A 15,113-nucleotide genomic window follows, 5' to 3' on the forward strand; every position below is an offset into this window, starting at 1 on the left:
CCAATAGCATTCAGGAAAATTTAATGTTCATTCTGGTCACATCAGACTGCACTACCCTTCTCTCAAAGGGTGCCCCAACGGGTCACCCCGCTGTCTAGTTTACAAATAAATGCAATGGAATCAAAGAAGATCTACATACTAACAAAGACTGATAAACAACAGATGTGCAAAGGAAGACACATTCTGCAAATAGGAAAAAACAGATAATATAATAATAATAATAGTCAGAATGCCCCAAATTATATTATAACCGATCAGTTATTACAGACAGGACAATGCATAATAACAGTCCAGATATAATAATACAGGGTGAGCAAGCAAGAACAACTTATTTAATAGATACAGCCATTCCAAACACATATAATATACAGAAATCAATAAGTGAAAAACACCAGAAGCATGCTGAATTAAAATAGGAATTTGGAAGTATTTGGAAAATGAACAGGGTAGATATTGTCCCAATAGTAATATCTACAGTCGGTGTCATCCCAAAGGCACTACAGAATAGCATTAAACAATTAGGGCCACACAGTAATATCTATATAAATCTTCTGAAACCCACAATACTAAACATCACTAGAATAGTCCGAAAGTTCCTACCAATTGACAAATGAGCGTGCATAGCTATGCCCGTTCCTCAGGGATTTACCAGCTTGAACTGAGAAAACTAAAACCACAACAATAAGTAAGTAATACCGAGAACATGAGATGCAAAGTCCTTGAAAGTGAGTCCATACATTGTATTCAGTGATCATTTCCGTGTTGAGGAGAGTCAAGTTATCCCTGCTGGTTCCGGTGCGTAACTGTTCCTGATCCAGTCTGTGATGATGGACGCTGCTTTCTTGTGCGGTGATGGTGGGGGGGATTAAATGGGCTCTTCCGTGTCGTGACCTTTTGGCTTTTTGAGCATGTGATTGATTTAATTTCGCTTTTGACAGCGGATCTCGATTTCTTAAGGTAGTGCTCGTAGGACGGAAGTGCGGAACGGTTACTCAAACTCCGCTGAGCAAGCAGTCTGGGTGGGCATTAGGCTGCGGGAATTCAGCTGTCGTGAATTTGGTTTATAGAAAACCTCCTCGCAACAGCTCTGAACTTGTGTCGATATTTTCGTAAAGGGATAATGGATATTCTCCGGCCGCACACATTTGTACTTCTGCTGTGTGTCTCCGTGGCTCTGCGAGGGCGGACACTTTGGGCTGCCGCGATCAACCAGCGACCCCTAATCGGTAAGAGAGGCGAGTTCTTCACAACCGGCCATTGCTCGCAGTGAAAATAACGAGAACTGGTGATTGTGCAAGGATATTTGTTTCTTTTTTTCGAGTCACTCCCAATCAGAAAGCCAACTCAGCTTTCTACCGACGTTTACAGCCTATCGTTACGTGCTCTGACACCGCCGGGAATGCTCACAGTTTGATTTATTATTTTTAAATGACTCACCTAAAAGCAAATTGCTGGAGGAACCCAGCAGATCAGGCAACACCAATCAATTATGGGGGCATGGAGGGGTGTGTGTGTGTGTGTGGGGGGGGGGGAATGGATAGTGAACGGATTGCCGACTCCAAAGGTCGTCTCCTCATTTCCCTCCGCAACCTTTTGGTGTGTGCAGGCCCATCCAGCGCCAAAGAGCCGTAATTTCTGCGATTTTTTTGTATCTCAAGGGAACGGATGGAATTTGTTGCATGCATGGTCAGTGGCTGATTCAGACTCTCAAACTTGTCGCCCAGAACCTCTGTGATAGAGAAGGACCAGCAGAACCTTAACATAGTTAGTTACAAGGCTGTTGCTGGGTCATCCTCTCGCGGTGAACCTTTTAGAAGAATCATATAACATATAACCATATAACAATTACAGCACGGAAACAGGCCATCTCGGCCCTTCTAGTCCGTGCCGAACTCCTCCTCTCACCTAGTCCCACCGACTTGCACTCGGTCCATAACTCTCCATTCCCTTCCTGTCCGTTTATCTATCGAATTTAACTTTAAACGACAACGTCGAACCTGCCTCAACCACTTCAGCTGAAAGCTCGTTCCACACAGCTACCACTCTCTGAGTAAAAAAGTTCCCCCTCATGTTACTCCTAAACTTTTGCCCTTTAACTCTCAACTCATGTCCTCTTGTTTGAATCTCCCCCAGTCTCAATGGAAAAAAGCCTATCCACGTCAACTCTATCAATCCCCCTCATAATTTTAAGCACCTCTATCAAGTCCCCTCTCAACCTTCTACGCTCCAAAGAATAAAGCCCTAACTTGTTCAACCTTTCTCTGTAACTTAGGAGATGAAACCCAGGCAACATTTTAGTAAACCTCCTCTGTACTCTCTCAATTTTATTGACAACTTTCCTATAATTCGGTGAGCAGAACTGTACACAAGACTCCAAATTTGGCCTTACCAATGCCTTATACAATTTCAACATTACATCCTAACTCCTATACTCAATGCTCTGATTAATAAAGGCCAGCATACCAAAAGCTTTCTTCACCACCCTATCCACATGAGATTCCACCTTCAGGGAACTATGCACCATTATTCCTAGATCCCTCTGTTCTACAGCATTCTTCAGTGCCCTGCCATTTACTATGTATGTCCTATTTTGATTAGTCCTACCAAAATGTAGCACCTCACGTTTTTCAGCATTAAACTCCATCTACCATCTTTCAGCCCACTCTTCTAAGTGGTCTAAATCTCTCTGCAAGCTTTGAAAACCTACTTCATTATCCACAACACCACCTATCTTAGTATCATCTGCATACTTACTCATCCAATTTACCACCCCATCATCCAGATCATTTATATATGACAAACAACATTGGACCCAGTACAGATCCCTGAGGCACACCGCTACACACCGTCCTCCAATCTGACACACTGTTATCCACCACTACTCTCTGGCGTCTCCCATCCAGCCACTGTTGAATCCATTCTACTATTTCGATATTAATGCCTAATGATTGAAACTTCCTAACTAACCTTCCGTGTGGAACCTTGTCAAAGGCCTTACTGAAGTCCATATAGACAACATCCACCGCTTTACCCTCGTCAACTTTCCTAGTAACCTCATCAAAAAATTCAATAAGATTTGTCAAACATGACCTCCCACGCACAAATCCATGTTGACTGTTCCTAATCAGACCCTGTCTATCCAGATAATTATATATACCATCTCTAAGAATACTTTCCATCAATTTACCCACCACTGATGTCAAACTCACAGGCTGATAATTGCTAGGTTTACTCTTAGAACCCTTTTTAAACAATGGAACCACATAAGCAATACGCCAATCCTCCGGCACCATCCCCGTTTCTAGTGACATTTGAAATATTTCTGTCAGAGCCCCTGCTATTTCCACACTAACTTCCCTCAAGTTCCTAGGGAATATCTTGTCTGGACCCGGAGACTTATCCACTTTTATATTCCTTAAAAGTGCCAGTACTTCCTCTTCTTTAATTGTCATACTTTCCATAACTACCCTCCTTGTTTCCTTTACCTTACACAATTCAATATCCTTCTCCTTAGTGAATACTGAAGAAAAGTAATTGTTCAAAATCTCCCCCATCTCTTTTGGCTCCGCACATAGCTGTCCACTCTGATTCTCTAAGGGACCAATTTTATCCCTCACTATCCTTTTGCTATTTATATAACTGTAGAAACCCTTTGGATTTATTTTCACCTTACTTGCTAAAGCTGCCTCGTACCTTCCTTTAGCTTTTCTAATTTCTTTCTTTAGATTCTTTTTACATTCTTTATATTCCTCGAGCACCTCATTAACTCCAAGCTGCCTATATTTATTGTAAATCCTGCTCTTTTTCCAAACCAAGTTTCCTATATCCCTTGAAAACCATGGCTCTCTCAAACTTTTAACCTTTCCTTTCAACCGAACAGGAACATAAAGATCCTGTACCCTCAAAATTTCACCTTTAAATAATCTCTATTTCTCTATTACATCCTTCCCATAAAACAAACTGTCCCAATCCACTCCCTCTAAATCCCTTCGCATCTCCTCACAGTTAGCCTTTCTGCAATCAAAAATCTCAACCCTGGGTCCAGTCCTATCCGTCTCCATAATTATATTGAAACTAATGGTATTGTGATCACTGGACCCGAAGTGCTCCCCAAAACATACCTCCGTCGCCTGCCCTATCTCATTCCCTAACAGGAGGTCCAACACTGCCCCTTCTCTAGTTGGACCCTTTATGTATTGCTGCAAAAAACTATCTTGCACACATTTGACAAACTCCAAACCATCCAGCCCTTTTACAAAATGGGCTTCCCAGTCTATGTGTGGAAAATTAAAATCTCCCACAATCACAACCTTGTGCTTACTACAAATATCTGTTATCTCCTTGCAAATTTGCTCCTCCAGTTTTCGGTCCCCATTAGGTGGTCTATAACGCACCCCTATAAGCGTCACTACACTTCTCCCATTCCTCAATTCCACCCAAATAGCCTCCCTGGACGAGTCCAGTAATCTCTCCTGCCAGAGGACCGCTGTTATATTTTCTCTGACAAGCAATACAACACCTCCCCCTCTTGCCCCTCCTATTCTATCACACCTGAAGCAACGAAGTCCTGGAATATTTAGTTGTCAGTCACACCCCTCCTGCAACCACGTTTCACTCATAGCTACAACATCATATTTCCAGGTATCAATCCATGCTCTAAGCTCATTGACCTTTCTTACAATGCTCCTAGCATTAAAATAGATGCATTTAAGAAACTTTCCACCTCGTACTCTCTGTTTATCCCAAATGGTGCAAACAACTTTGTTATCTTTTTCTTCCTTGGCCCCTACATCTTTGGTCTGAGTGCTCCTGATCTCTGTCCCCTGCCTATCCTCCTTCACACACTGTCTACTAGCTTTCTCTATTTGTGAACTAACCTCCTCTCTCCTACTGTCTTTAATTTGATTCCCACCCCCCAACCATTCTAGTTTAAAGTCACCTCAGTAGCCCTTGCAAATCTCCCCGCCAGGATATTGGTCCCCCTAGGATTCAAGTGTAACCTGTCCCTTTTGTACAGGTCATACCTGCGCCAAAAGAGGTCCCAATGATCCAAAAACTTGAATCCCTGCCCCCTGCTCCAATCCCTCAGCCACGCATTTATCCTCTACCTCATTCCATTTCTACTCTTACTGTCGCGTAGCACAGGCAGTAATCCTGAGATTACTACCTTTGCAGTCCTTTTTCTCAACTCCCTTCCTAACTCTCTATATTCTCCTTTCAGGACCTCTCTCCTTTTCCTATCTATGTTATTGGTACCTATATGTACTACGACCTCTGTCTCCTCTCCCTCCCACTTCAGGATATCTTGGACGCAATCAGAAATATCCCGTTTCAGGTTCAGGATTGAAGATTCCACATTATTTAATGTCATTTACAGTGTAAGTGTGTAAACCATAAAAACCATAGAAACTACAGCACAGAGACAGGCCTTTTGTCCCTTCTTGGCTGTGCCGAACCATTTTCTGCCTAGTCCCACTGAGCTGCACACAGACCATATCCCTCCATACACCTCCCATCCATGTACCTGTCCAATTTATTCTTAAATGTTAATAAAGAACCCGCATTTACCACCTCATCTGGCTGCTCATTCCATACTCCCACCACTCTCTGTGTGAAGAAGCCCCCCCCCCCCAATGTTCCCTTTAAACTTTTCCCCCCTCACCCTTAACCCATGGCCTCTGGTTTTTTTCTCCCCTTGCCTCAGTGGAAAAAGCCTGCTTGCATTCACTCTATCTATACCCATCATAATTTTATATACCTCTATCAAATCTCCCCTCATTCTTCTACGCTCCAGGGAATAATGTCCTAACCTATTCAACCTTTCTCTGTAACTGAGTTTCTCAAGTCCTGGCAACACCCTTGTAAACCTTCTCTGCACTCTTTCAACCTTATTTATATCCTTCCTGTAATTTGGTGACCAAAACTGAACACAATACTCCAGATTCGGCTTCACCAATGCTTTATACAACCTCATCATAACATTCCAGCTCTTATACTCAATACTTTGATTCATAAAGGCCAATGTACCAAAAGCTCTCTTTACGACCCTATCTACTTTTGACGCCATTTTTAGGGAATTTTGTATCTGTATTCCCAGATCCCTCTGTTCTACTGCACTCCTCAGTGCCTTACCATTAACCCTGTATGTTCTTCCTTGGTTTGTCCTTCCAACGTGCAATACCTCACACTTGTCTGTATTAAACTCCATCTGCCATTTTTCAGCCCATTTTTCCAGCTGATCCAAGTCCCTCTGCAGGCTTTGAAAACCTTCCTCACTGTCTACTACACCTCCAATCTTTGTATCATCAGCAAATTTGCTGATCCAATTTACCACATTATCATCCAGATCATTGATATAGATGACAAATAACAATGGACCCAGCACTGATCCCTGTGGCACACCACTAGTCATAGGCCTCCACTCGGAGAAGCAATTCTCTACCACCACTCTTTGGCTTCTTCCATTGAGCCAATGTATAATCCAATTTACCACCTCTCCATGTATACCTAGCGACTGAATTTTCCTAACTAACCTCCCATGCGGGACCTTGTCAAAGGCCTTACTGAAATCCATGTAGACAATATCCACTGCCTTCCCTTCATCTACTTTCCTGGTAACTTCCTCGAAAAACTCCAATAGATTGGTCAAACATGACCTACCACGCACAAAGCCATGTTGACTCACCCTAATAAGTCCCTGTCTGTCCAAATGCTTGTAGATTCTGTCTCTTAGTACTCCCTCCAATAACTTACCTACTACCGACGTTAAACTCACCGGCCTATAATTTCCCGGATTACTTTTCGATCCTTTTTTAAACAACGGAACAACATGAGCCACTCTCCAATCCTCCGGCACCTCACCCGTAGACAGCGACATTTAAAATATTTCTGCCAGGGCCCCCGCAATTTCAACACCAGTCTCCTTCAAGGTCCGAGGGAACACTCTGTCAGGTCCCAGGGATTTATCCACTTTAATTTTCCTCAATACAGCAAGCACCTCCTCCTTTTCAATCTGTACAGTTTCCATGATCTCACTACTTGATTCCCTCAATTCCAAAGACTTCATGCCAGTTTCCTTAGTAAATACAGATGCAAAAAACCTATTTAAGATCTCCCCCATTTCCTTTAGTTCCGCACATAGCCGACCACTCTGATCTTCAAGAGGATCAATTTTATCCCTTACAATCCTTTTGCTCTTAATATACCTGTAAAAGCTCTTTGGATTATCCTACACTTTGACTGCCAAGGCAACCTCATGTCTTCTTTTAGCCCTCCTGATTAAGTTCTTAAGTATTTTCTTGCACTTCTTGTACTCCTCAAGCACCTGATTTACTCCCTGTTTCCTACACATTTCATACAACTCCCTCTTCTTCTTTATCAGAGTTGCAATATCCCTTGAGAACCAAGGTTCCTTATTCCTGTTCAATTTGCCTTTAATCCTGACAGGAACATACAAACTCTGCACTCTCAAAATTTCCCCTTTGAAGGCTTCCCACCTACCAATCACATCTTTGCCAGAGAACAACCTGTCCCAATCCACGCTTTTTAGATCCTTTCTCATTTCTTCAAATTTGGCCTTCTTCCAGTTCAGAACCTCAACCCTAGGACCAGATCTATCCTTGTCCATGATCAAATTGAAACTAATGGTGTTATGATCACTGGAACCAAAGTGCTCCCCTACACAGACTTCCATCACTTGTCCTAACTCATTTCCTAACAGGAGATCCAATATTGCATCCCCTCTAGTTGGTCCCTCTGTATATTGATTTAGAAAACTTTCCTGAACACATTTTACAAACTCTAAACCATCTAGACCCCTAACAGTATGGGAGTCCCAAGCAATGTATGGAAAATTAAAATCCCCTACCACCACAACTTTATGTTTCCTGCAGTTGCCTGCTATCTCTCTGCAGATTTGCTCTTCCAAGTCTCGTTGACTATTGGGTGGTCTGTAATGCAATCCCACTAATGTGGCCATACCTTTCCTTTTTCTCAGCTCCACCCATAAGGACTCAGTAGACAAGCCCTCTAATCTGTCCTGCCTGAGCACTGCTGTAATATTTTCCCTAACAAGCAATGCTACTCCCCCACCTTTCATTCCTCTGCCTCGATCACATCTGAAACATCGGAACCCTGGAATATTAAGCTGCCAGTCCTGCCCCTCCTGTAGCCAAGTTTCACTAATTGCTATAACGTCATAATTCCACGTGTCAATCCACGCCCTCAACTCATCCGCCTTCCCCGCAATACTCCTAGCATTGAAATATATATACACCTCAGAAGATTTTTACCACCACTCACAACCTTTCTATCAGCGGATTTGCTTGAACTTTTAACATCATTTATTTTCACCCCCACCACACTGTCAGCTCTGGCACTCTGGTTCCCACCCCCCTGCAAATCTAGTTTAAAGCCTCCCCAATAGCACTAACAAACCTCCCTGAAAGGATATTGGTCCCCCTGTGGTTCAAGTGTAACCCGTCTCTATCGTACAGGTCCCACCTGCCCCAGAAGAGGTCCCAATGATCCTGAAATCTGAAACCCTGCCCCCTACACCAGTTCCTCAGCCACTTGTTTATCCTCCAGAGCATCCTATTCCTATCCTCACTGGCACCTAGCACAGGTAGCAATCCTGAGATTACCACCCTTGAGGTCCTGCTTTTCAACTTCCTACCAAGCTCTCTATACTCACACTCCAGGACCTCCTCACTCTTCCTTGCTATGTCATTGGTACCAATGTGCACCACGACATCTGGCTGATCACCTTCCCACTTCAGAATGTCATGCAGTCGATCAGAGACATCCTTGACCCTGGCACCTGGGAGGCAACAAACCATCCTGGATTCTCTGTCACGACCACAGAACCTCCTATGTGCACCTCTAACTATCGAATCCCCATCACTACCACTCTCCTCTTTTTCCACCCTCCCTTCTGCACTGCAAAGCCAGACTCAGTGCCAGAGATCCAGCTACTGCAGCTTGTCCCAGGTAAGTCATCCCCCCCAACAATATCCAATGCGGTATACTTGTTGTTGAGGGGAATGGCCACAGGGGAACCCTGCTCTACCTGCCCTTTCCTCTTCCCTCGCCTGACAGTGACCCAATTTCCTGTCCTCTGCTCCTTTGGCGTAACTACCTCCCTGTAACTACTATGTATAATCTCCTCATTCTCCCGAATGATCTGCAGGTCCTCCAGCTCCTGCTCCAGTTCCCTAACGTGGTTTGTCAGGAGCTGCAGCTGGATGCACTTCTTGCAGGTGTCGTTGTCAGGGACACCAGAGGGCTCCCTGACTTCCCACAGCCTGCAAGAGGAGCATTCCAACGTCCTGCCTGGCATTCTCACTGCACTAAACAATCTGAACAAAAAACTTACCGGAACCTACCCTGGCCTCTGCCTGTTCTCGCCGAAGTCTGTTGAGCCAAAGCCGTCCCACTCTGACTCAGTCCACTCCGACGATGTCCGCTACAACGATGGCCGCTGTATATGGAGGTCTGCTTTTTAAACCTTGGCGCGCTACGTCACGCGCCTGTGCAGTGCAGACCCTTCTCCCCAAGCAGTGTTTAAAAAAAAATGACTTTTTCTACCCGATTTCTTCTCTCCCTTCTTCTCAGCTAAAGGAAAGCAAAATAATTGTTACTTTAGATCTAACTATGCCCAAAAAACATAATAAGATAACATAACACATAGGAATCTACTGCATGTTACAGGCGTATCAACCCACAATGCTGTGCTGACCATGTAACCTACTCTTAAAAACTGCCTAGAATTTTCCTATAACATGGCCCTCCATTTTTCCAAGTTCCATGTACCAATCTAAGAATCTCTTAAAAGACCGTATTGTATCTGCCTCTACCACCTTCGCTGGCAGTGCATTCCACACACCCACCACCCTCTGTATGGAAAAACTTACCTGACATCCCCCCTGTACTTACTTACAGGCACCTTAAATCTATGCCCCTTTGTATTAGCCATTTCAGCCCTGGGGAAAAAGCCTCTGACTATCCACACAATCAATGCCTCATATCATTTTATACACCTCTATCAGGTCACCTCTCATCCTTTGTCGTTCCAAAGAGAAAAGGCCAAGTTCACTCAACCTATTCTCATAAGGCACACTCTCCAATCCAGGCAACGTCCTTGTAAATCTCCTCTGCACTCTCTTTATAGTATCCACATCCTTCCTGTAGTGAGGTGACCAGAACTGAACACTGTACTCCAAGTGGGGTCTAACATTACCTCACGGCTCTTGAACTCAATCCCACTGTTGATGAATGCCGACAGACTATACGCTTTCTTAACAACACTGTCAACCTGCACAGCAGCTTTGGGTGTCTTATGGACATGGACACCAAGATCCCTCTGATCCTCCACACTGCCAAGAGTCTTACCATTAATACTGTACTCTGCCATCATATTTGACCTACCAAAATCAACCACCACATTTACCTAGGTTGAGCTCCATCTGCCACTTCTCAGTCCCATTCTGCATCCTATCGATGTCCCACTGTAACCTCTGAAAACCCTCCAGATTATCCACAAGGCCCCGCAACATTTGTGTCATCAGCAAAATTACTTACCCACCCTTCCAGTTCCTCGTCCAGGTCATTTATAAAAATCCTAAAGAGGAGGGGTCCCAGAACCATAAGACATAGGAACAGAATTAAGCCGTTCAGCCCATCAAGTCTGCTTCACCTTTTCATCATGGCTGATCCCGGATCCCACTCAACCCCATACACCTGCCATCTCGCTATATCCTTTGATGCCCTGACTGATCAGGAAATGATCAACTTCCGCCTTAAATATACGCATGGACTTGGCCTCCACCACAGTGTGTGGCAGAGCATTCCACAGATTTACTACTCTCTGGCTAAAAAAATTCTTCCTTACCTCTGTTCTAAAGGGTCATCCATCAATTTTGCCCTCTAGTTCTGGATACCCCCACCATAGGAAACATCCTCTCCATATCCACCTTATCTAGTCCTTTCAACATTCAGTAGGTTTCAATGAGATCCCCCCTGCCATTCTATTAAATTCCAGTGAGTACAGGCCCAAAGTTGCCAAATGCTCCTCATATCTTAACCCCTTTATTTCAGGAATCATCCTCATGAATTTCCTCGGAATCCTTTCCAATGACAACACATCTTTTCTGAGATATGGGGCCCAAAATTGTTGACAATAAACTAAATGCGGCCTGACTAGTGTCTTATAAAGGCTCAGCATTATCTCCTTGCTTTTATATTCGATTCCCCTTGAAATAAATGTCAACATTGCATTTGCCTTCTTTACCACAGTTTCAACCTATAAATTAACCTTCTGGGAGTCTTGCACGAGGGCTCCTAAGTCCCTCTGCACCTCTGATGTTTGAGCCTTCTCCTCATTTAGATAATAGTCTCCACTATTGTTCCATATACCAAAATGCATTGTCACACATTTCCCAACACTATTCCATCTGCCACAATTTTGCCTATTCTTCCAATTTGTCTCCTCAGCACTACCTACCCCTCCACCTATCTTCGTATCATCTGCAAACTTTGCCACAAACCTATCAATTCCATTATCTAAATCATCAACAAACAATATGAAAAGCAGTGGTCCCATACTGACCCTAGTCACCAGCAGCCAACCAGAAAAGGCCCCTTTTTTCCCACTGTAACAAATTTGACAGATAAGATTTCATTCACAGAAACCACGCTGACTTTAACTTATTTTATCATTGGTCTCCAAATACCTCGAAACCTCATCTGTAATAATAGACTCCAACATTTTCCCAACAACTGAGGTTAGGCTAACTAGCCTATAATTTCCTTTCTTTTGCCTTCATCCCTTCCTAAAGAGTGGAATGACATTTGCAATTTTTCCATGCCAGAATCAAGTAATTCTTGAAAGGTCATGACCAATGCATCAGTTATCTTTTCAGCAACCTATGTCAGGACTCGGGGATGTAGTCCATCTGGTCCAGGTGACTTATCCACCTTAAGACCTTTGAGTTTGCCTAGCACTTTTTCCTTTGTAATAGCAATGGCACTCACTCCTGATCCCTGACACTCACAGACCTCTGGCACACTGTTGGTGTCTTCCACAGTGAAGACAGAGGCAATGTATCCATTAATGTATCCATTTCTTTGCCCCCCCCCCATTACTACCTCACCAGCATCATTTCCAGTGGTCTAATTTCAAATCTCACCACTATTTTACTCTTTATATAACTGAAAAAATCTTTTATTATCCTGCTTTATATTATTGGCTAGTCTGCCCTTATATTTCACCTTTTCCCTTCTTATAGCTTTTTAAGTTGCCTTTTGTTGGATTTTAAAAGCTTCCCAATCACCCAACTTCCCACTCACTTTTGCTACCTTATGTGCCCTTTCCTTGGCTTTTATGTAGTCCCTAACTTCCTTTGTCAGCCATGGTTGCCTACCCCTGCCATTTGAGAACTTCTTCCTCTGTGGAACATATCTGTCCTGTGCCTTGTGAAATACTCCCAGAAACTTCAGCCATCTCTGCTCTGCTGTCATCCCTGCCAGTATCCTCCCATCCACCTGGGCAAGCTCCTCTCTCATGCCTCTGTAATTCCCTTTATTCCATTGCAATACTGATACATGTGACTTATGCTTCTCCCTCTCAAATTGCAGTATGAATTCAATCATATTAAGATCACTACCGCCTAAGGATTCCTTTACATTAAACTCCCTAATTATAGGCATCCGTTAGTTTCATGAGCTCATGGATTTGCGCCTTGGAAGGTATCCAGGGCGCAGGCCTGGGCAAGGTTGTATGGAAGACTGGAAGTTGCCCATGCTGCAAGTCTCCCCTCTCCACGCCACCGATATTGTCCAAGGGAAGGGCATTAGGACCCATACAGCTTGGCACCGCTGTCATCACAGAGCAATGTGTGGTTAAGTGCCTTGCTCAAGGACACAACACGCTGCCTCAGCCATGGCTCGAACTAGCGACCTTTTATCACTAGACGAACACCTTAACCACTTGGCCATGCTCCAACACTCCCTAATAAGATCTGCGTTATTACACAACACCCAATCTAAGATGGCCTTTCCCCAAGTAGGCTCAAGCACAAGATGTTCTAAAAAGCCATCTCGTAGGTATTCAACAAATTCCCTCTCTTGCAATCTGACACCAACCTGATTTTCCCAATCCCTTTGCATATTGAAGTCCCCCATTACAATTGTGTCATTATCATTATTACATGCTGTTTCCAGCTCCCTTTGCAATCTCAACCCCACATCTTGGCTACTGTTTGGAAGCCTTTATGTGATTCCCAGAATGTTTTTTGTACCCTTGCAGTTTCTTACTTCACCCACAAAAATTGAACACTCTCTGACCCTCTGTCACCTCTTTCTAAAGATGTAATTCCATCTCTTACCAACAGAGCCACACTATTGCCTTTCTGCCTGTCCTTTCAATACAAAGTATCTTGCCCAGGTGGATTGGAGAAGGATACTGGCGGGGATGACAGCAGAGGTGGCTGAAGCTTTCAACTGTGGCCGCCTTTCAGCCATGTCTCAGTGATGCCCACAACATCACACCAACCAATCTCTCATTGTGCCACGAGTTCATCCACCTTATTCCGAATGCTACGCATATTTAAATACAGCATCTCTGTCCTGCCCTTTTGAATTTTGCCCCTGTGGAACAATTTAACTCTTTGCTCTGTTTGTATTTGTACCCAATCATTGGCTTGTTCTTCCTTACATTCCCATAATCGGTTTTGTACTCTTGCAGTTTCTTAACTCCACCCACAAAGATTCAACATTCTCTAACCCTATGTCACCTCTTTCTAAAGATGTAATTCCATCTGTTACCAACAGAGCCACACCACTGCCTATGCCTTCCTGCCTGTCCTTTCGATACAAAGTGTATCCTTTGATGTTAATTATCCTATGGGCTTCTTTCAGCCATGACTCAGTGATGCCCACAATGTCGTACCGACCAATCTCTAACTGCGCCAGGAGTTCGTCCAACTTATTCCGAATGCTACGCATATTTAAATACATCATCTTCAGTCCTGCATTCTTCACCCTTTTGAATTTTGCCTCTGTGGTACAATTTAACTCCCTGCTCTGTCTGCATTTGTGTCCACTCATTGGCTTGTCGTTCCTTACATTCATTTTACACCCATTATCTATTTGTAACTCTGATGGGTCATCCTCAGCTCTATCACAAACAAGAGAAGATCTGCCCAAGCTGTAAATCCAAATAACACACACAAACTGCTGGAGGAACTCAGCAGGACAGGCAGCATCTATGGAAAAGAGTACAGTTGACGTTTTGGGCCGAAACCCTTCAGCAGGCCCGAAACGTCGACTGTGCTCTTTTCCATAGATACTGCTTGGCCTGCTGAGTTAGAAACATAGAAAATCCTACAACACTGTACAGGCCCTTTGGCCCACAATGCTGTGCTGAACATGTACTTTCATTAGAAATTACCTCAGGTTACCCATAGCCCTCTATTTTTCTAAGCTCCATGTATCTATCCAGGAGTCTCTTAAAAGACACTATTCTGCCTCCACCACCGTCACCAGCAGCCCATTCCACGCACTGACCGCTCTCTGTGTAAAAAAAACTTATCCCTGACATGTCCTCTGTACCTACTTCCAAGCACCTTAAAACTATGCCCTCTCTTGTTAGCCATTTCAGCCCTCGGAAAAAGCCTCTGACTATCCACACAGTCAATGCCTCTCATCACCTTATACAGCTCTATCAGGTCACCTCTCATCCTCCGTCGCTCCAAGGAGAAAAGGCCAAGTTCACTCAACCTATTCTCATAAGGCATGCTCGCCAATCCAGGCAACATCCTTGTAAATCTCCTCTGCACCCTTTCTATGGTTTCCACATCCTTCCTGTAGTGAGGTGAACAGAACTGAGCACAGTACTCCAAGTGGGGTCTGACCAGGGTCCTATATAGCTGTAACATTACCTCGTGGCTCTTGAACACAATCCCATGGTTGATGAAGGCCAATTCACCATATGCCTTCTGAACCACACAGTCGACCTGCGCAGTAGCTTTGAGTGTCCTATGGACTCGGACCCCAAGATCCCTCTGATCCTCCACACTGCCAAGAGTCTTACCATTAATACTATATTCGGCCATGAT

At 44.0% G+C, this 15,113-nt stretch overlaps 1 protein-coding gene across 1 annotated transcript in view; it reads left to right on the plus strand.

Annotated features, from left to right (window-relative positions):
- The first annotated feature begins 810 nt into the window (after nt 1–810).
- The window catches only part of ggh (gamma-glutamyl hydrolase (conjugase, folylpolygammaglutamyl hydrolase)), a 57,844-nt gene continuing 43,541 nt past the window's right edge, over nt 811–15,113 (plus strand). Inside the window, exon 1 of the mRNA XM_072254494.1 lies at nt 811–1,226. Coding sequence (XP_072110595.1) covers nt 1,121–1,226 — 106 coding nt within the window. The 5' untranslated portion in view covers nt 811–1,120. The remainder of the gene's footprint in view (nt 1,227–15,113) is intronic.

The sequence above is a fragment of the Mobula birostris genome, chromosome 1, assembly GCF_030028105.1.
Source record: "Mobula birostris isolate sMobBir1 chromosome 1, sMobBir1.hap1, whole genome shotgun sequence".
Classification (NCBI taxonomy): domain Eukaryota; kingdom Metazoa; phylum Chordata; class Chondrichthyes; order Myliobatiformes; family Myliobatidae; genus Mobula; species Mobula birostris.